The sequence below is a fragment of the Mesocricetus auratus genome, unplaced genomic scaffold (genome assembly GCF_017639785.1).
Source record: "Mesocricetus auratus isolate SY011 unplaced genomic scaffold, BCM_Maur_2.0 Super-Scaffold_100676, whole genome shotgun sequence".
In the NCBI taxonomy this organism is placed as follows: domain Eukaryota; kingdom Metazoa; phylum Chordata; class Mammalia; order Rodentia; family Cricetidae; genus Mesocricetus; species Mesocricetus auratus.
Genome location: NW_024429266.1, coordinates 12,397,290 through 12,420,217, shown reverse-complemented (window position 1 = coordinate 12,420,217; position 22,928 = coordinate 12,397,290). Strand labels below are relative to the sequence as shown.

General features: G+C 40.7%; 1 protein-coding gene across 1 annotated transcript in view; it reads left to right on the top strand.

The window, feature by feature from the left end:
* Positions 1 to 22,928, top strand: part of Dnah14 (dynein axonemal heavy chain 14) — a 184,436-nt gene that overhangs the window by 4,386 nt on the left and 157,122 nt on the right. Inside the window, 11 exon segments of the mRNA XM_040738878.1 lie at positions 3,206 to 3,333; positions 5,443 to 5,595; positions 8,043 to 8,158; positions 12,027 to 12,089; positions 14,285 to 14,423; positions 15,820 to 15,951; positions 16,668 to 16,929; positions 20,518 to 20,636; positions 20,934 to 21,216; positions 21,693 to 21,738; positions 21,826 to 21,923. Coding sequence (XP_040594812.1) covers positions 3,206 to 3,333; positions 5,443 to 5,595; positions 8,043 to 8,158; positions 12,027 to 12,089; positions 14,285 to 14,423; positions 15,820 to 15,951; positions 16,668 to 16,929; positions 20,518 to 20,636; positions 20,934 to 21,216; positions 21,693 to 21,738; positions 21,826 to 21,923 — 1,539 coding nt within the window.

Here is a 22,928-nt window from a genome sequence, read left to right as displayed (position 1 = left end):
TCCCCCATGCCTCCTCTTCTCCCCCTCTCTTTTTCCTGGTTCCCTCTCCCCTCCCCTGATGTTCCCAATCTGCTCAGGAGATCTTGCCTCATTCCACTTCTCTGGGGTATCATGGGTCTCTCTTGGGAACCTCCAAGTTTCCCAGACTCACTGGCACTGGGATTGTAGGCTGACACTCCCCTGATCCATATCTAAAATCCATATATGAGTCAGTACATACCATGTTTATCTTTTTGTGACTGGGTTACCTCACTCAGGATAATTTCTTCTAGTGCCATCCATTTGCCTGCAAATTTCAAGATTCCATTGTTTTTTTTTCTGCTGAGTAGTACTCCATTGTGTAAATGTACCACATTTTCTCTATCCACTCTTCAGTTGTGGGGCATCTAGGTTGCTTCCAGGTTCTGGCTATTACATATAATGTTGCTATGAACATAGTGGAACAGACGTCCTTGTTGTGTGATTGGGCATCTTTTGGGTATATGCCTAAGAGTGGAATTGCTGGGTTGTGTGGTAGATTGATTCCCATTTTTCTGAGGAATCTCCATACTGATTTCCAAAGTGGGTGTACAAGTTTGCACTCCCACCAGCAATGGAGGAGTGTTCCCCTCTCTCCACATCCTCTCCAGCATAAACTGTCATTGGTGTTTTTTATTTTAGCCATTCTGACAGGAGTAAAATGATATCTCAGAGTTGTTTTGATTTGCATGTCCCTGATTGTTAGGGATGTTGAGCGCTTTCTTAAGTGTCTCTCAGCCATTTTATACTCCTCAATTGAGAATTCTCTATTTATTTAGTTCAGTCCCCCACTTTTTAATTGGATCCTTTGGTGTTTTGGAGACTTGCTTCTTGAGTTCTTTGTAAATTTTGGAGATCAGCCCTCTGTCAGATGTGGAGAAATTAAAGACTTCCTAGAATTCAATGAGAATGAAGACACAACATACCCAAACTTATGGGACACTTTGAAAGCAGTGCTTAGAGGAGAGTTCATAGCACTAAGTGCCCACATGAAGAAACTGGAGAATAGTCACACTAGAGAATTGACAGCACAACTGGAAGCTCTAGAACAAAAGGAAGCAAACTCACCCCAAAGAAGCAGATGCCAGGAAATAATTAAATTGAGGGCTGAACTCAATAAAGTAGAAACTAGGAAAATGATACAAAGAATCAATGTAACAAAAAGTTGGTATTTTGAGAAAATCAACAAGATAAACCTTTGTCCAAATTTACCAAACAGGAGAGTGTGAACATGCAAATTAACAAAATCAGAAATGAAAAGGGGGACATAGCAACAGACAGTGAGGAAATCCAGAGAATCATCAGGTCATACATTGAAAACATGTACTCCACAAAATTTGAAAATTTAAAGGAAATGAACAATTTTCTGTATAGATATCACCTACCAAAATTAAATCAAGAACAGATAAGCAATTTAAATAGTCCTATAACACCAAAGGAAATAGAAGCAGTCATCAAAAGTTTCCCAACAAAAAAAGCCCAGGGCCAGATGGCTTCAGTGCAGAATTTTACCAGCAATTCAAAGAACATGTTATACCAATTCTCCTCAAAGTGTTCCATGAAATAGAAGCAGAAGGGTCTTTGCCAAACTCTTTTTATGAGGCTTCAATAACCTTGATACCCAAGCCACACAGACACAACCAAGAAAGAGAACTCCAGACCAATATTCCTCATGAACATTGATGCATTTGATTCTTAGCAAAGACATTGTTTTGTCCACATGCTGAGCGGGACCTCTGGTAGGCCTGAGAAACAGAGGAGCGCTTTAGGGTTGCTGGCACGCCGGCCTCGAGTGCTTTCCTAAAGCCGGGTGGTTTGCTCTGCTGTTTAATAAGGGACTTCCGCATCACAGAGTAAGCAGTCACTGAAGAGGAGGAAACACTTTCAAACTGTTCACTGGACAGGGGGTCAATTTGCAAAATATACAAGGGATAAACAGACCTCAGGGGCCATCTGCCAGTTAACAAAGGGGCAGCTGTCTGAGTAGTCACAACAAAAGGCATAAAAGTACAAACAAATGTGTGGAAATTGTTACATATCACTAACGATCAGGGGAGTTTACATAAGAAACAGCAGGAGAGACCACTGCACACCAGTCAGAACAGTGGAATAATCAGAAAACCTGAGAAGGATGCAGAGAAAAGGAAAGTCACACCTTGCTGACGGGAGTGTACGTTTATACAGTAATGGTAAAGCCTAACCCACAGGGAAAAGAAGGGAGCATGAGTTGAAGAGCTTGACATTCTCTGAAGATCCACAGGGGAGTTTGAAGATTCTCTACACAGAGAAGTGTTTAACCAGAGGGACCTGGTAACAACTGCTCTGATTATGGTAATGACAGATCTGATATGTCACATACATGTATTATCACATTTTACACTTTGAGACTTAATTTAAAAACCCGAAAAAAAAGTATAAAATGAAGTTTAAGGGGTAGTCTGCATAACATGGGCAGTAGAAGCAATAACAAAACGCATAGATGGCGTGAAGACGTACAAAATTACCAGCTACCTGCAAAGAGATGTGGTTTGTGAGGAGTTTAGGGAGTGACTGTCCTTAGGAAGGGTGCTCCACCCACATTGCTTTCTCAGATCCTATCTCTTCTGATCTTCTTATGCCTTAATTTAGAAAGGCCCTGAATGGCCCTGATCTAGTATTTCCTGTGGCTTACGATCTGTGGTCAAGTAATTAAACCCTTTGTGACACCTGTCTGTCTGTCCATCTGCCTTTCTTTCTTGGCACTACTCATGGTTTGCAAAATATTTTCTTATCCACAAGTCCACTTCAGTTTTGGAACACATTTCAAGCAAAGTAAAAAATGAATACAAACACTGCATACGTTAGCCCTAAAGATCTATCGGATAGGCCCCTAGCAAGAGTTTCATGTTCATATGTAGTTATTTCCCCCTTCCTTGATGTGTGTTTGTGCTGCATGTATGCACATGCTTATGTGGGTGTGTGCATGTGTGCAGATGGGTGCATGTGCACATGTGTGTGCAAGTTGTGATACATTTCTTAAGTAGACAAATGCTGGGTTTCCTTTTGACCTCCTGTTAGTTTAACCCTATTGTTTCTTCTTTAATTGCATAATATCTATGTTAACTTCTACAACTTACCATTTAATTTTTACTTATGGATGATACCTATACTCTGCACTTATATTGCACTTTAACATTTTTCCCACCAGAACCAGAAGAGACTGATGCCATAAGGCATATTATTAGGCTAAGAGAAAGGCTCCAATGGAAAACCCCGTTATTTCTGCATAGTTTGGACTATAGCCCTAAGACTGTCCTTCAGCATCGCAGCCTAAAGGTGTGATTCTGTCTTACATAATTATCTGAGCTTTTATTAATTCTTTGTAGATATCACATCAAAGTTCATTAATAGCAAATTGCAATAATTGTTGGCAAACATTAAAAAACTCAATTTATTTTACCTACTTAAAGAGTAAAGATAAAGCATAATAGTTTTGTCTCTAACACATCCCTCCACTGTCCCCCATTGCTTCCACTCACCCATTGGATTTACAGGAAAGTGCCCCTTTTGCTTAAATTGGATTCTACTTTTGGGTGTCTGTGTATGTCACTTGGTAATTTTAAAAAAGAAATTAAAGGAATTTATCTAAGAAACTTACCAGAAATTCATATTCTCATCTGCACACTAGACCAACTGAATAAGAGACTGTGAAAGTGGGGCTAGCTGTCTGTTTTCTCAGCAAACTCCTGCTTAACTAAGAACCACTGTTCCAAACCCTGGGGTTATGTTTTTGCCCATTCGAGGGCCATATAACAAATATCTTAGTCTTCATGGGTCATATGAGCTCTGTTGCAAGGAAGCACTCATCCTGTTGCTGTGCACAAGACTGTTGGTACACGGTACACAACAAATGGATATCCCTATACATCAGTAACACTTTATTTATAAAAACAGGCCCAGGCATAGTTTGCCAATCCCTGCCCTAGATGGTTGCTCTAAGGACAAAATGTCTTTGATTATTGTTCATAGTCAGTGTAAGGTGGCTGGAAGCTCATTCATAAATTGGATTCATGTAGTTTGGAATCTCTGTTCACTCATTATTTTGTCTTAGGCAAGTTTCTACCCTCTCTGAGCTTTATAGTTTCTTTGACCTTGAAATTGAGATAATGGGAATTACGTTAGAGAGTTGTGAAGGTTAAATGGAAAAATATTGTGCTACAGGATCAAGTGGATTATAGACATGGTGTTTGAAAGCACAAAGTAAAACTCTAGCTGTGCATGGGTGCTTTGGATCTTTGAGTAAATTGTACTTAATTTGTAACTTGATAATTATATCTACACCAAGCTTCTAATAACCTTAGAAAATAGAATTAAAACAAAAGTGTCGTAATTGGCAAAAATACTACAATAAAGCTCATCGCTCTGCTAGTCACTCGGGTTATCTCATTTCCTCTTATTTTTAGGATTTAAGTCTATTTTTGAAGATTTCTTATAATCAGAGGTTATAATCAGAGTCAAAATTCAAAAAAAAGCAAATGACTACAACCATGGAAACACTCTTCATGAAAGAAAAATGTAAAATCTATAAAACTGAATCCAAAGTTTAAGACCACAGTAACTGAAAACAGTTGAGTGCACTGGGTTCCATAGTTTCGATATATCACCACTTACTAAGTTAGACTTTCAATAAAATTACTGTGAGATTATTAAGTTCAATTTTGTATATTTTTTAAAAGTTTCTATTGATAAAAGTGCACATTTCAAAGCTAAGAGAAGATAGCTTTAAAATGTATACTTTACATTTTCTCAATTTCAGTGGACACTAGCCAATTTCTCAATACTTCCAAGTAAATGAGACAAAACCTTTAGTGCTTACCTACTGCAGAAGCTCCGGGTGTGAATATAAAGTCACACTTGGACTCCATTTCCTACTTTGTTGCTTTATGAGTCTGTGGCCTTCCTCAAGTTAGGAGGTCTAGAAAAATATTAAAATTTCTGCATGTGCTTAAGTATATTTAAAAGCTTCAAGCCTCGGTCTCTTTAAAGTTGTCAGAGGCATCATTGTTCAGATAACACATGTGAAGCACTCACTGCCTGTTGTGTATTGCCTGCCCACCAAAGCTGCAGCCTCTAGCTGCAGAATACTGACCCCATCATGATCAGTGCAAATGGTAAGCTTGCTGTGTCCAGAATGGGATACAGCACACATACTCAGGGTCTATCATCGAGCTCATATCAAGTATGTGGGTAAATCCTTCCAAACGTCTCATCGCAGTATTGTGTCTTAACCCTTTCCTAAGACTGGTTTTATTGAATTTGAATTAGGCATGGTTTGAGGTTAATTTTCCTCACCAACGTCAAAATATCCTGTTTTAACATTGTATCCTCTGGGTCTGTCTAGTCATTTAATTAGCTACTTTAGTCAAAGTGTCTTCTTCTTCTGAGGAACCTTTGGAAGATGATGGTGAATTTATATACTGCCTTCCCCTGGAGAACAACAAAGGTGTCTTCAATGAGTATGACCTTCAAGCAGTCTCAGCCTACAAAGCGAAAAATTGCAAAGTATTTTGGATGGTTACTGCTTCGTTTGTATCGAAGGTAATGTAAAATACATATGCTCAGCTTTATAAGTTACCTCAGAAAATACTACCAGTTCAAGCCAAGTACAATGTACATACTTGCAATCCTAGCAGTGGGGAGACAGAAGCAGGACTGTAACCTTCAGTACACATAATAAGACTCCGCCAAAAAATAAGAAGAGAGGAAAATAAAAGTAACCAATTTAAGATTTATTTTAATGTATCAATTTTTTACTTATTTATAATTAAAATACAATTATGTCATTTCCCCCTTTCTCGCCTCCAACCCTTCCCATGTTCCATCTCTCAACTCCCTGGTGTTTTCCCTTACTTTCTCTCAAATTCATGACCTTACTCTTTATTGTCCTTTAATTCCCCCTCACTCAGTGGTTGTTAGGTGCCTAGCAATGTTTGTCTAGGTGTAAGGCCTAATGAGTATTCCTTGATGGTGGTATCCTTGTTCAGGTCTTGTTTTAGGTAGCTGTGTTTTTGCAGTATCATGGCTGTAAGCATCCCATACTCTCTCAGCAGACTTCCTGGTCCTCTGGCTCTTACAGTCTTTCCAGCCTCCTCCTCCACGATGCCCCTGAGCCTTAGGTTGGATGCGGGAGTTGTGCTGTAGATGTATCTACTGGCATGGGGCACCCCATGATCAGTTGGTCTCTGTGTTTTGACCGGCCATGGCTTTCTGTAATGGCCTCTGTTGGCTGCAAAGCGAGGCACCTTTGGTGTGGCGTGAGAGCTACACTAATCTATGGATATAAGGATAAGTATTTAGAGTGCATTTGGGAACTGTGCTGATCCACTCAGGTGTCTGTAGTAGCTTCTCTTCTATCCGTGACCTCCCTAGCCCTAGACATCTGGCTAGGTTTCCAGGACCGGTATGTTTTCTCTCCTGTTGATGGGCCTTAAGCCTAACTAGAGAGCTGTGCTTATCACTATGATATGAGTGCCACTCCTTCACCTTTAGGGAAATCGTGCCATCTGGTAACTGTGGCCCAGAGACACCACAGCCGGGTGGGACTGCTAATTGCTTGTCTCCTATAGCACCTTCTGGCACCGTGGAAGCTCGTCCTCCGGAGGAGGCTTTCAGGTCAGATCCAGCGCAGACCTTCTGAATCCTGTGTTTTCTTCACTAGGGACAGATCTCCAACCTTTGGGAGGAGACCAAGGACAACCGTGATGGCCCGTGTTGTATTGAGGGTCTCTTGAACTCCCCGGACCAACAGATGCCCTATGTCTCCTGGAGGGAGCACTGTCAGTCCAAGGGGCATAAAACTTATTTAAAGTGTGTGTGTGTATACACAAATGCTTATATGTAATTTATCTAATGTTAGGCACATATGAAACAATATGATTTATCTCTTTGTGGTTTAGAGAAACTCGGTCAATTTAAGAAGTTAATGTTTAAGAAACAGCTTGGAAGAAAATTATTTAATAACAAAATTTTTCTTCTTTTGGTACAGACTTAAGATTAAGGATTCAGTTGGAGGAGTTTTTCACTTCTTAAATCATTTAATAATTTTTTAAAGTAAAAGCTAGAAAACAGACATTTGTTGGTGTTATAGGAATGATAAATAATATTTATTTTGAGTGTGTGTGCACGTGTGTGTGCGTGTACACATGTGTGAGTGTGTGCACATGTGTGTGTGTGCACATGTGTGTAGAGCAGAGGACAAGCTTGGGTGTTCTTCAGGAGCCATCCACCTTGTCTTTTGCAACAGGAGAGACAGGCTCTCCCATTGGTCTGGAGCTCACCAAGTAAGCAGGCTGGCTGGCCAGCAAGCCCCAGGGATGCTCCCCTCCAGCCCCCCAGGGCTGGGATTGAAAGAGCTTGACACCACGTGCAGCTTTTTTATGTGGCCTCTGGGGTTGAATTCAGGTCTTCATGCTCATGTGACAGGCACTTTATCAGTGAAGAAATCTTTCCAGCTCCACAAAGAATACTTTTATTGGCATATTTGTCAGAAACTTCAGAGAAAGGTGTAGAAGAAATCTTCCCATTTAAATACTTAGCACTGTGATACCACAAAATACAATCAACCAGTTTTGATCATTCTTTAATAGCCATCTGTTTTCCTCTGCTCTCCCAATGATCCAACTAAAATCAACCCAGCTGTGTGCTCCAGCAAGACCACAAGCCTAGGACTTCGTGTGTGCGAGGCAGGCATCCTCAGCCATGTCACAAAGATTTATACAAAGTATGAAAATTTCGAGACAGAAAACTTGTCAGGTTGTTTGTAAAAATATCTCTGGATAGAGGGGAAGCTTTCCTATCCATCGTGTAGGAGCACAAGAAAGCAAGCAGGAGAGAATGCCAGGTGTAGCAGCCGAGTACGGAGGGAAGTCAGACCTGGGTATCCGTGCAGTGGATGAGGAACGGGGGGGGGGAGGGGGGTAAAAGGTGAATAGAGCCTCTCCAGTGTCTTGAGAGTAGAAGTCACAGTTTGTGCTTTGTAATTACAGATCACCAAAACAGGCACCAACACGGAGGAGGTGGAGCTGATTCCTACTCTGGACTGGCTTCTAGAAAGACATTTCTTCTGTTTACTTCAGCAGTTTAAGATATTTTCCAACTTCCGGTGAGATGGGCACAAAGGAAACTAATGCTTGGAAGTTTGGTTGCGTTGTAAGCACTGTTGCCCACCCCTCACAGCCCCCTGTGGCATCTGATCCCTCTAGAATGAGGCTGCTCATGGGGTGTTAAGGAGGATGGGGGTTCCACAAGTGTGTTATAGACTAGGGAACTTTAACCATGTAAGGACAATTTTTTTATTTTAGTCTTTTCTGGATAAAGGTTAAAAAAAACTGATGCTCTATTGTCAAACATAATTGAATAGTCTCTGTTGGTTTTACTTTTCCTTCATGCCTTTCGTATTAGTGAATACCTATTGAGCATCCAAGAGGAGTCTAGAATCATTCTAGATGCTCACAAACCAGTTAGCCTGCCCTTTAAATTTTTAAATTCTGATTTAAGGTGTGTGAGAGACAATAAACACGTGGTGATCATGTAGGATGCCCAGGGACTGAAAACGTTATGAAGGAAAACAGTGCAGAGTTAAAGCCCTAGGGCAGGTCACTGGACCGAATTCTTTCTTGAAACGTTCCCTAGCTGTGAGACACTTTACACCCACCTCATTGCAATAGGGTTTATACTGCTGCCTCTTTTATTGTTTTAAATAAATACACACATACATTTCACATCTGTTTAATTGTACACTGTTGCTATTTTACATCCTGGGCAGAGTTTCCCGTCCCTCCCCCATCTCTGCACCCCACCCCACATCCACTCCTCCCCGATTTCTGTTAAGAAGAGGGCAAACCTCCCATGCATATCAACAAAACATGGCCTATCAAGTTGCAGTAAGACTAAGCACCTCCCCTTGTATCAAGGCTGGGCAGGGCAACCCAGTGTGAGGAATAGGGTCCCACAAGGCTGTAAAAGAGTTGGAGACAGTCCCTGTCACCACTGTTAGGAGTCCCACGAGAAGGCCAAACTACACAACTGTCACATACATGCACAGGGTCTATCTAGGTCAGTCCCAGGCAGGCTCCTTGGTTGTCAGTTCAGACTCTGTAAGCTCCTGTGAGGCCAGGTTAATTGATTCTGTGAGTGTTCATGTGGAGTTCTTGACCCCTCTGATACCTACAGCTATGTCACATACAATCCACAGACCCAGAGAGACTAGGTAACAAGGAGGGTTCATGGGGGGATTCCCTGATCTCCCTGGGCAGGGGAAATAGTAGAGATTCTGTGAGTGGTGGTCTGAGGGGCAGGCAGGGATGGGAACATGAGCAATCAAGTTGGGGGGCAGAAGACTGGAGGGGCAGAGTACTGCGAGAGACCACTGGAAAGTGGGGGTGCATTTCGGGGTCATGTAGAAACCTGGCGCAAGGGAATCTCCCAGGAAATCTACAAGGATGACCCCAGCTAAGACTCCTAGCAATAGAGGATACATAGCCTGAACTGGCCGTCTCCAGTGACCAGATTATTACCTAGCCCAATTATCATCAAAGAGACTCCATCCAGCAAGAGATGGAAACAGATGCAGACCCAGAGCCAAACATCAGGCAGATTTTGGGGAATCCTGCAGAAGAGGGGGAAAAAGGATTGTAGGAGCCAGAGGGGTCAAGGACTATACTGTTGGTCTTTTAATGTTTGTACAACACCTGGTTTATTTTTTTTTCTGTTTTCTTTAATATCTACTTTTCCTTGTTGTCTACTGTTACTTGTCAAAGACAAAGAAAATATATAAATTATACATTTGCATAAACATATAAATATGTAATGTGTTAAATGTATCAATCAAACATATTTAAGTATGTGCGTCAAACCTAGCCACCTCTCACACGCAAGGCACATGCTCTTACACAGAGCTCCGTCCCAACCCGAGGTGAATAATACTGTAAATTGTTAGATGCTGCATGATAGCTTTACTAAGGATCTGAGGGGCTTTTAGGCAAGTGTACAAGACTTTGCCACAGACATGTCGCTCACTCATTGAGAAACATTTGCCACTTACCCGTTAATTGGTGTGAACCATGAAAAAATACACGTGTGTCTGCCTCATAGGACTTACGTATGAACGGGCAGAGCCAATGACCGAGTAAAGGGAAGCAAGGTAATGCCGACAGAAGGAGCATACGTCAGGGCTGATCTAAGGGGCCACTCCCTGCTGAGGGATGTCAGGCAAAGTGGCACTGAGCTGGTCCCACGGGGGCATAACAGAGAAGTTGAGGAAACTTGCAGAGGTACAGGCGGGTAGTCATGAATTAACTAACCAGACCCGGTAGGATAATAGGTGGTGTTTATTTGGGGAAAGAACTTAAACAGAAAACAAGCGACTGACTGTTGAGGCTGCATTCCTGCTCCAAGTATGCAGATCCTGCCTCCCAGATGCTCTGTGCAACCCTCAACCCCAAAGGGGACTTCCCAGTCCCTGTCCTTTCCCTTTAACAGGTCTCGTCGAACCTGTAACCACGCCCAAGAGGTGTGGTCACTGCTACAGGTGTGGAGGCGAATATACTGCTACACAGAGGTGTCAGATCTCTTTCACCTATGAAAATTATGGGTGATGAGTAGTCAGCAGGTAGACAGACTTCTCAGGGCTCCCTTATATAGGCTCTTTGGGATTTTTAATTTATGCATGCATCCGTTTTTCATAACTAACTTTTAATTTTAGTTAGCACAATACAAAGTTTTTTATCAATTATTGAAAATTTAATTTAGACTTCTTAATGCTTATTTTGTTTTATATATTCTAATTAAAACATAATTACACCGCTTTGCCTTTTCTCTATGCATCTCCTCCCAGATCCCTTCGCTGCGACTCCTTCCATGTCCTCCTCCTCCTCATACTGAGTCTTTTCTTCCTGGTTCTTATTGCTACGTTGTGCTGTGCAAGTGCACTCTTGCTGCGTCTGTGTATGTGGTTCAGAGCCGACCACTTTGTATCAGAGAGCCAGTTAGGGGCTCATCCTTGGACGGACTAACCCTCCATGTCTCAGCAATCATCAGTTGTCTGGTAGCTTTCATAACTTCCTTTAGTGTGTGCGCATGTGTGTGCATGCGTGCACGCATGCATGTGCGTGTGTGTACATGTGTGTGTATATGTGTATATGTACACATATGCATGTGAATGTATTGTTATGATTTTAAGTAATGTAAAAATAGCAAGTTTCCGCCAGGTGGTGGTGGTGCATCTTTCAATCCCAGCACTCTGGAGGCAGGGGCAGTAGGATCTCTGTTGAGTTTGAGGCCAACCTGGTCTACAGAGTGAGTTCCGGGACAGCCAGGACTGTCATATAGAGAAACCCTGTCTCAGAAAACAAAACAAAAAAGATATTTTAGGGCTGGAGAGATGGCTCAGAGGTTAAGAGCACTGACTGCTCTTCCAGAGGTCCCGAGTTCAAGTCCGGACAACCACGTGGTAGCACACAATCATCTATAATGAGATCTGGTGCCCTCTTCTGGCATGTAGGCAAACATACATGCAGACTGAACACTGTATATATAATAAAATAAATCTTAAAAAAAAAAACAGGATTCCTTAAGGCTTTGTCAAACAACTAATTGTGATTTCCCCCCCCCCCCCTTCCTCGGTACTGATCCCCCTCCCTAGTTGGAACCCCCTCTCCATTTTTCCCACTCTGTTTCATATTACAAACTAATTAATATATAGAATACATTTTATAGTTTTTAATATTTATTTGGATATTGCAGCCAAGTGAGTTCTGAATATATAAGAAAACCAATGGCTTTCACTTATATTTGCTGTTGGCTTTATATTTTGTTGATTGAAGAAAATTTGTGTGATTAACATTTATTTTTTGGTAGTGTAAGACAGAACATAGTCTAAGGAATTTTCTAACATTATTTAGCTCTTAGTAAACTTGTTCTATATAACTGTATGACTTGTAGATATATAAGAAGTATTTTTTTCTTTTCAGGATGAATAAAGCCTTTGTAACTTGGAAACTGAATGTTAAAAGAATTAAAACAGAGAAGAGCAGGTAAAACTTTTTATACAATCATAAGATTCCAAAATTAAATGATTTCAAGGTGTTGCATGAAAGAGATACACTTGAATTTTAATTCATATTGGGAAGTCACATTAGGCTGATATTTTGAATACATTTAATGTCTATTTCTCTTTCCTCCTCTCTGTTACTGCCTTCCTTTTTCTATTGGTTCTATAGGCAGAACATTGAGTCCTGTATAAGCTAGGTAAGTGCTCTGCCGCTGAGCTATCTCCCCAGGTCTGCAGTTTAACCCATCTGTGTTCTGTGGAAGACAGTTAAATGCCTCCTGTATGTTGCAGGATCCTATTCTGTTACCATACCATCCTCTGTGACTACTGTGCTGTGAGTTTCTGCTGAGTTCCTCTGGTCCCTTCGGTTTTTTTTTTTTGTTTTTGTTTTTAGTTTTTGTTTGTTTGTTTGTTTTTGTTTTATTTTCTTCCCCAAACAGGAATGAAGTAGTCATAGATAACAGCTGGTCCTATTTTGTGTGATTTTAAGCAGCTGAACGGATTTTTTCTTTAGTAAAGATTTTATTTTGCTATAATTGTGAATTGAGATGCTCGTGTAAGAAATAATACAGAGAAATCCTCTGTGCCCTTTACCTACAATCCCTCCCCAGACCCCACAGCTCACAATATTGTGGAGCATCCTGACTGCCAGAGTGTTAATGTTAACTGATATGCACAATATTTCTGTCACCGCCTTTATGGCTACCATCACTTCCATGCCCACTGCTCTCCTTACTCTGTGGTAACCGCTGTTCTATGTTCTAGTTCTGTAGTTTTGTCCTTGAAGGAGCTTTCTTACCAGAAACAATAATAAAAGTGAGAGGCAAGTTCACAGACTCTTAACATGACTGTGTGATGGTTCACGGAAGCACACGTGGCTCCTGTGGGTCCAAATATGTATGTATGTATGTATGTATGTATGTATGTATGTATACATATACATATATATATATGCCTTTCCTCTGTCCATCATGCTTCAGTAAAGTATGTTGTGTAGAAAGAATACTGAATGTCATATAGAAAGAATCATATAACATTTAGGAATGACTATTTCACTTAGCAGAGCACTCTAGAGATCCTTGTTGGCTGTACATATATCCATAGTTCTTTGATTAGTGCTTAATGATATTCTCTGACACGGGTGAAGGTAGTAGTTTGCTCAACCATTTCTCCATTGATGTACACTTGCATATTTTCTAGAGTTTCTGACTATCATAGAAAGCCACTGTAAACATTTGGGCATGCTTTAGTTTCCATTTCTCTGGGGCAAATGCCCAAGGTTAAAATTCTGAGTCATATGGTCATTGGATGTTTAAGTGGTTTTATCATTTGTTGGTTTGTTTGACACAGGGACTTACTGTGTATTCCAGGCTGGCCTAGAATTGACCATTGTCCTGCCTTCTGTGCTCTGGGATTGTAGGCATGCACGAACCTGCCAAGCTGTATTTAGTTTGTGAGGTAACTGACAAACTAATTTCCAGAATGGCTGTGTTGTCCTTCCCACCATCAATTCAGTATCTTCACATCCTTGATATTATTTATGCCGTCCCCGGTGCTTATTTCGGACATTCTGATCGGTGTGCAATAACATCTCAGCGTGCTTTGGTGTGTATTTTCTTAATGTTACTACTGAGTTGCATTCCTCTCCAATCTTGACTACCTACTCACGTGCTTATTCGCCATCTGTGTCGCCCCTTAGTGTTGCCATGCAAAGAGCATGGAAGGCAGAAGGGCTCGTCCTCCACAGAAGCAAGCGTTGCTCTGACTGACCCAGGATTTAGGGGGCTGCTTTTCTCCCTCTCTGCCTTGTCGCCTGTTCCCAGTGTCCCCTTCTTTCCAGCATCGTTGGCTGCAGCGTGTCTGACCTTTGCGGTCATGATGCATAGAAAGAGAGGGGCAGAAAAGGGGGAAAGCCCATCTCTACTTTAGGCTACAAACAGTAGTTTGTCAGAATTATTCCCCAAGTTGCCCTTTATTCAGTGAACACTCCCCTTGTCGCTTGGAGAAAATGATTTTGACTTAATACATTTAGTAAATTGATGGTACATGCAATTAATTTTCCATAGCATGGCTTGGAAATCCAACTGGAAATGTCAAAATTCCTCCAACTCTCTGACGTATTACTGGCTTTATGCCTTTGGAAGGAGAGCTAACCCTGTGGACATTTTTGTCTTTCAGGTCGTACTTGTATGGCCACCTTTTTTGTGCTGACGAGTTGACCCAAAGTTGCTTGCTTTATGTGAGAGGACTCTTTGAAGACGCGTTGACCATCAAAAAGAGCAGCAAAGACAACTCCTCAGCCATACATCTTATAGCGGTGGGTAGAGGCGCCCACGCGCACCAGTACAGGTGCAGACAGTGGGAGTCTTGGATAAAAGCAGCAACAATCAGATCTGTGTGCCAGTCACCAGTCACCGTGGTGGCCGATGCGATAAAGGAGGGGCCCAGAGCGCGGCAGTCAGTTGTAGAAGTCAGCCTTCCTCAGAGATTCTGGCTGACAGTGCGAAAGCATTTGTAACCAATCTTTCCTAACACACCGCAGTGAGTGGCTATCCACCCCTTGGTATTTTCCACATCAAGAGTTCATCACAAGGTGGAATTCAGGGGTATTGGTTTAAAAAAACAAACTTTCCTGTTTCAGGGTTTTAGGAGATGGGCCTGGCTTAATCAGTTTGTAGTAGAACTGTAACCGTTAATGGCTTCTTACAGAGTTAAGCAGGGCTCCAGCTGGTTTCTCTTTACTGTCCCAGTATGCAGGGAGACCCTGGAAGGATCAACACCTAACATAATACTTAAATCAGTCTAAGTTTAGAATCAATGATAACAGTAATGAATTGTTAGGTATTTCACTCTGAGGTAGTGAAAATTCAGGAAAATAAATGAATCACTACAAATAAAATGTATTTTGCTTGTTCTATTTTGGATTTTGTTTTGTTTTTTTTCTTTGTTTGTTTGTTTGAGACAGAGTTTCTCTGTGTAACTTTGGAGCCTGTCCTGGAACTTGCTCTGCAGACCAGGCTGGCCTTGAACTCACAGAGATCTGCCTGCCCCTGCCTCCCAATTGCTGGGAATAAAGGCGTGCGCCACCAGTGCCCGGCTGTATTTTGTATCTCTACATTGAGGATATTAGTATTTCTGTCTTACTTTTCTCTTAGTTTTATGAGACAGGATCTCTCTGTGTACATCAAAAGTGTTAACTCCAATTTAACTAGGAGACAATTCAGGGATAAAATCTTAATATAGCTTTTGTGTAGGAGGAAATGCCTATTTTAGGTTGTCTTATAATTAAATGGATAATAAAGCTTTTAGACAAACGATGAGTAGAGGACAGGTGTGGTAGTGCACACCTCCAACCCTAGCCACTTGGGTGTTTTGAGAGGCGTTTTGGATGCTTGGTAAGGAGTTAGATACTATGTCTTGTCTGTTGGGGAGAGTGTGACAGTCAGGCAGATAGTCGGCATTGTCAGCTAATGTCTCAGGTAACTCCAGTGCCAAGCACATTTTTTACTTTTTCTAAAGAGAGCAATGGTAGTGAGACCCTGACTCAAAAAATTTAATTGCACTTAACTATGAGTATTTAAATTTGAAGAACAGTTACACTATAAGCTATGTTCTTGGGTGTGTCGTGAAATGGTGAGCATTTGCCTTACCTCTTGCTCTCTGTAAGCGGCTCTTCATTTTCAAACCTGCACCATTTCCTGCCGTTTACTTAGGTGGACAGTTCCAGAACTTACACTCTGGACAAGTTTTGTGAAGAACAGATACAGCAAGCCACCCAGGCGGTGGCACAGCTAGAGGAGCTCAGGACTAAGGCTATTGCAAAGATAAAAATCACAGCGCTAAAGGTAACTCTGAGTTTATCTGTCCCGTCACTGTGTGCTGAGTGGTTATTCCAAGTTGCATTCCTGAAAAAAGCATTGGAAATGAGCAGTAGAGTCAAAGGTGGTTAATTAACCAACTGGGTTATATTTACTATGCTGCAAAATGCAATAAAACATGCATGTATGTATTTATAGATGTATATCTATGAGTGTATGAATTATAAATATCTCTATGCTATTTCAAGATGCTTCCTAGCTAGCCTGAGCCAACATATAAAGGGACCCTGAATAGTTATAAAGTTCTTAGTGTTCACAAGATAAAGAAAACCCCACTGCTCAGGAGAAACATCTAGATGAAATGAAACATCACTGAGGTTTTTATAAAGAGAATTCACTAATACAGGGAACCGTGTCTGCCAAAGCATTATCACCCCATGTACTGCTGAAGACCCCCTATGTAAGTTCCTGGGGCCATTCACCTGCCCATCCATTCCTTCCTGTCCTCCAAACAGACCTGCGTCTGAGGCTCTAAACATGACTTGCTTCAGAACACACAAGGACTCTCTCTTCTTGTTAGATGTTTAAATATAGTGCAAACATGGGGGAACATATTGATGAAAGTTGATGGTAAAAATTTAGTTTTATGTACTGCCCAGGCAAATTATGATACTATAAACCTCAGACCACCTGCATTAACATGAGGGAAATGCCATGTTTCCCAACTGCTTTATAAATTATAGGTTGCAGAAAAGAAAGATGTTAAAGAATACTTTGAGTCAAAACCATCTGAAATTGACACAACACATTTTAAGCTGCCCCAGTATCGGTGCTTGTTAGAAACAAATTTAAGATTTTTAAAGCTGATCGATTACCTGTTTCAAGAATGCATTCGCCAGCTCATGAACTCTGCGATTAGCCAGCTTTTGGAACTATTCATTGGTTCTGCTAGGATGCCATTTTCAAAGGAAAAGAACAATGAAAGTCTCATGAGGTAAGTGGCATGCTTTGACTAACAAAGGGAAGTTATGTTCTTGTAGTATATTACTAACTATGGAGAAAATATCCAAGAATTAAAGTTGGACTTCAGAAATATTCCATGTAGCAAACAACTTAAACTCATTTCTGTAATTCTTATTATCAATAATACCTTAATATTGTCCATGAATTGAAGAAAAGTTTCTATTTTTGCCCTTTAAATTCTGAGTAGACCTTGTTTCTGTATAAATTACAAAGTGCTCAGTGAAATTTGACTTAGCCTAACAAAATTTAAATAAATTCTGTAGTTTCCTCATGTGAAAATAAAGTGGAAATTTCCACATAAAGTGGAAATGATAATAAGGACTGTGTCATCATGTTGCTAATAAACGCAGAATGAATGCCTGATACATAGTAGCTACCATCATGGGATCTGTATCACTCTGTATTTTAACAATATTGATTTCCATTTCTATAATAACCAATGATGTTAAACATTTTTTCCTGTACTTGTTGGTCATTTGTTTTCCAAGGCCTTGAAGATTTGTGTCTTTTTGTCAAATGTTTTGTAACTTTGGCTTTTGAGTCAGTCTTTGATACATTGCAAATTAACTTTATATGTAGTATGACAGGGGTCTAAGGTAATTTCCATATGATCATTCCATTGTCCCAGCATTAGTTTTTTCTTCACCGAATTTTTTTGGCAGTTGACAATCCAGTCTGCCATAAGTATATAGATTTATTTCTCAACTTCATTTTGCCTCATTTATTTTTATGTCCATCTTTCCATCAGTATTGTACTCTCTTGATGATTTTACTTTGCAGCAGGAAATTGTCAGTCTTCCAACATTGCTCTTCTTTTTTTTCCAATATTGCTTTGGCCATTCTATATGAACTTGCCGATTTCTGAAAAGAATAAAAATGACAACTGAGATTTCTATAGGTATTGTATTGAACCCATTGGGAAGGTGACCACATTGTAGTTCTTATACTGCTAGGAAGATTTTGCTGGGGTGTATAAGCTGTAAGGGAAAAAATAAAGTTAGAAGGAATATGTCTAGAGAGACAGAAGGGATACATCTGGATAGAGGTAAGAAAAGAAATGAAGGAGAGAAGATGACAGAGAGACCCTAAAGCTGTGTATGTGCTTTCCCTTTTTGGCCAGCTCCAAGAGTCAAGTTTTACCCCCTCAGATAGAAGAGCCAAGCTGACTGATTAGTTTGCAGACTCCATGGGTCCCCCTCAATCCCTGAGCTGCTAAAAGCTGGTCCCCTGAGCAACAATATCTTAGGTTTTGCTTGCCTGTTTCTGTGTATGTGTGTGTGTGTGTGTGCTGTTTTCATTTTCACTTAATTTTGTGCCCTCCTATTAATTTCCAGATGACACAATACAGATCTGTTCCCTGTGATGTTTCTCTGGGTTGAGGTTATTCTCCAGTGAGGGAGTATTTGCTGCAGATAGTCGAGATGTTTTAACACTTCCTGGATTCCCCTGTTTCTCATTTCCTTGTTTTCCCAACACAGCAGGAATTGAGTGCAGGCCTGGGCCAGTCTCTGGTACATCCCAGATCCTCTTGGTCTCCACTCATCCTCACACAAACACGTGACGGCAACTTCTGGTCTCCTGCAGGTCCTGCAACTGTTGGACCATTTGGGTCTTACTTGCCTCTGTGTTGGAAGTGGCTCCTCTGTTAGTGCTTTATGAGGGACTTTAGAAACATAATTTGATTTTGAATTTTAAAACAGCCAGTGAGTTTCTGTCTCTTGAGAAGGAAATCAAGATACCTTAAATTACATTTATACTTACTGTTCCTTTTTGTCAGTAGTTTTGGTCTTTCCCCTTTGTCCAGTTTCCTGTTTTTCTCATTTGTCTCTTTAGGTAGGACCAGAAGATTCTGGGTGTACTTGTGTCTTGTCTCCCATCAGATGCCCTCAATCTCCGTGAATTGGAATTTTCAGTTTGTTTGAATTCTCTGAATTTCTGACAAGTCACTTCCTCTAGGGACGCAGAGCATAGTTTATCATGGAACATGTGTGGGGACAAATGAGGCTCTGGGTTCAATTCACAGCCCCTTGGTGATGGATGTTTCTCATAATATACTCTATTTTTCTATCCTCCCCTAGTTCAGACTTAATACCATGAAGTTTTCCGTTCTGTCCTTCTTCCTGCCAAAGTGAGACATCGTTTTTATGAGGTGAAATCTGTATAACATGAAAGATGTCATCTGAAGAGTGCTGTTCAGTGTCATCACATGCTTTCAGAGTTGTACGGCCACCACCATCCACGTCCAGAATCCTTTACAAAAACTCCACATTACCCTCCCCTTTCTAGGCATGACAGCCTTTCTAAGAATTTATTCATTCTAGGGACCCTGCATATCTGGAATCATAAACACTGCTCTTTTATCTGGCATATTTCATGTATAGTAATATCTTCAAGGCCCATCCGTGTTGAAGCATGTATCAGAACTTCATTCCCTTTCGAGGCTAAACAGTGCTGTCATCTGTTGGCAGTACCTTGCACTTCTCCACTGATGTGTTAGGTTTCTCCCCTGTGGACTATGATTAGAATGCAGCTGTGCACACTGGTTTTTAACATCTGCTTGAGCACCTCATTTCTGTTCCTTGCTGTGTATACTTAGAATTTCTGGATCATATATTTCCACATTTAACACTTTAAGAAACATCTCTCCAGTTTCCCACAACACTGTCTGCATCAGTCTAGTCTGTAGCAGGAATGCACCAGGTTCTAATATTTTCACCAACATGGATCCAGTCAAATGAGTATTTATAACACAAGTAATAAAAACCCAGAGCAATGAGGCTAAGCCACCAGAGAGCTCTCAGTCTGAAATTTGGTGAATACAGTCTGAGGTTTGGTGGACGCTCATTCAGTCTGAGCATTGGTAGAGGTGAGAACTCTCTAGTGCCTGGCCACTTTGCTTCTCTGATTTCAGCTTGAACCCCAATATCTGTCTCTGGGCTTTTATTATTCATGTTATAAGTATGAAGTAATCTCTTGAGATTTTGACTTGTTTTCCTAACTATTAGCGATTTTTAAGCACCTTTTCTTATGCTTATCATCTACCTCTTTGGAGAAAGAGTCAGCCAAATTGTTTTCTTTTCCTACTTGTGTGTCTGAGTGTGTTTGGGAGTGGATGTGTGTGTGTGTGGGAGGTACTGCTGTCCATGTGCATGGCACCTACAGGAGGAGGTCAGAGGACAACCTTGGATGTTTGCCTTCCACCTTTCTGTGTGAGACAGGGTCTTTTATTGACCTGGAATCTTACCACGTAGGCCCGGCTAGTTAGCCTGCAAGCGTCCAGGGGTCTATCTGTTTCTCTCTCTTGTCTTGCCGCCACAGCGAGTATATTTGTGCTACAGCCATGCCTGGCTGCTTTGTGAGCTCTGGCGATTCAAACTCAGGTCCTCACACTTGCAAGACGAACACTTCACCAACGGAGCTGTCAGCCCAGCTCTTCCCCACATTAATAACTTCCTCACTTGTTCTCTTTCCTTGCTTGCTAAGTTACATGAATGCTTGATATATTCTCATATTAAACATTACAGTATGTGATTGCAAAAATAAATTTGCCTCCCATTTCTTAATCTAGAGCAAGGAAGATCTTTTCTAGAAAGATATCAAATAATGATGATGAATTCATTAATTTGCAATTACCTTCTCATCCTCCTGTTCAAAACTCGGAACCCAAGACAGACACTGATGTTGATGTGGTAAGATGTACCTTAGGAACATTATTAAAATTTTTGATATAAGATGGATAGCAAGTTTCAGAATTAAAAATTCAATTAATGATTGTTTGCTACATGCACACACATGTATGCCTTCTTCAATTGTAAAAAGCTGTAATAATGCCTATTCCAAAATTTCCATTGACATTAATTCACATTTTATTTACTTGCTTTTTGACATGTAAATATAGTTATAATTTATAATACTATTTAAACTTTATTATCACAAATTAAATGTCCTATTTTGTGCTTGTCTCATGGACATATTTGCTAAATTAGATTTTACATAGAGAGAAAGTGGAGTTGGATTTGAGAAAAACATATGCACCACCGATATTTGAAGTACACCTATGTTTGAGAACTCCCACTTCTAATGAGTCTCCAGAGGATACTGAAGAGAAGGCTCAGAAGTCTGAACAGGGCCTTGAAGAGACTCTATCATGTGATGATGATGAATTTTCTGAAAGCAGAAGAAGTTTTGTGAGAACCTCAAGTGAAGACTTGCTCATGAAATACAATCAGCCGAGCAAGTTTGATACTCTCCTCAGACGTATACTTTCAGGTAAGACAGAAAGAAGCATACTGTCAGCCAGAAATAATAAGCAAAAGAAAAAATGAAGTTTACATTTTATTAGTTTGGATAGCATGATGTTCATACACGCTATGGCCAGCAGTAACAGGGCATGAGTCACCACCTGTGGCACACGTGAGTGGTAGTGCCATTTTCACCTGGAAGCGTGAAGGACCCCTCACCCAGGGGCCTCTGGAACCTCCCTATCAGCATGTACTCACCGGGAATGACTGCCCAAAGCATAGACTCTTAAGCAAGGGTGCCACTCAGTGGCAGAGTGTTTGCCTAGCACGTGTGAGGCCCTGATTCTTCTCCCAGACCTGCAGAAAAGGAAAAGAACACAATCTGGGACTCTATAATTGGCTCTTGGGATGTTTAGAAAATATTAATATATATTAAGTTGCTGTCTAGAATTTTAAGATGTTAATCAATTTTTATTTTCTCTTTCTCTCAATGAATTCTAATAGACACGGGACTCATGCTTGAGTCTGAGCAAGGGTACATCTATAATAAGTAAGTATGAGACGTTTTTATAAGTAGATGTATTTTGTTGGGTACTGTATTCACTTGAATATACTTTCACTTATTGCTTTCTCTCAGATTTTGTGAATTCCCAACAAACCTCTTCATACATCCCAACAGACTGGACTTTTCAATACAAATCCAAAATGTGATAGCAACCATAGAAAAATATATAAGTAAGTACTTGAAAAGGCTTAGTGCCTTCTTTGGAAATCCTTTTTAAATTAATTATTATGTGATGCTCTTAGTTGGTGACATATAAGGCAGTTATAAATAAGATACCGTGAATTCCAGTGTTTACGATCAAGCAATGTTAATTTGGAATTAATGTGTGTGTGTACATATCCATATCTGTGTATACACATGAGAGGGAGAGGGAGGGAAGGAGGGAGGGAGAAAGGGAGGGGGAGGGAGGAAGGGAGGGAGGGAGATATGGGGATTTATTAGAGTGGCTTACAGCCTGTAGTCAGGGCAGTCCAACAATGGCTGTGTTGTTCAGTCCATGAGACTGGATGTCCCAGCAGTCCCAGGGAAGTTCTAGAGAGCTGTTAGTCTTCACTTAATGTTGGGATCCCAAAGAAGTAGGTTCTAACACCAATGAAGGAATGCCTCAGGAACATGCCAGTGAGAGTGAGGGCACGCAGGCAAAAAAGCAAAAGTCTCCTTCTTCCACGTCCTCTTCTGTGGGCTGTCACTAGATTTAAACTGGGTCTTCCCATTTCAAACGATCCGATCAAGCAAATCCCTCACAGGTGTGTCTTGCTGCTTGGCCTTAGTAGATTATAGACTATAGATGTAGTCAAATAGACAACCAAGATTAGCCTGCATGCATATAAAGAGAATGTTTAAAAGATAAGAACTGACCGAGCAACTCAAGGCTTAAGTATTTGAATTTTGTCTCCTAGCATTCACAAAGATCTTGTTCCGTCTTGAATGAATTTTAAATGAGTCTTTTCAGCTATATGTATATAATTTGAGATTACATGGCAATAGCTTCCTTGGCCAAAGAATTTGTTCATTTCTCACGATAAGTTTTAGGAAAAAATTAAACTAGTAGGACCCTTAGCAACTCATTTGTCGTATAACACATCTTTGCTAAGTGCAGGCACCTATAGGTCTGCTCCATTGCCTTCCAGCTTTCAGCACTGCACCCTCGTTTCTGCCCAGGAATCTATCAGCTG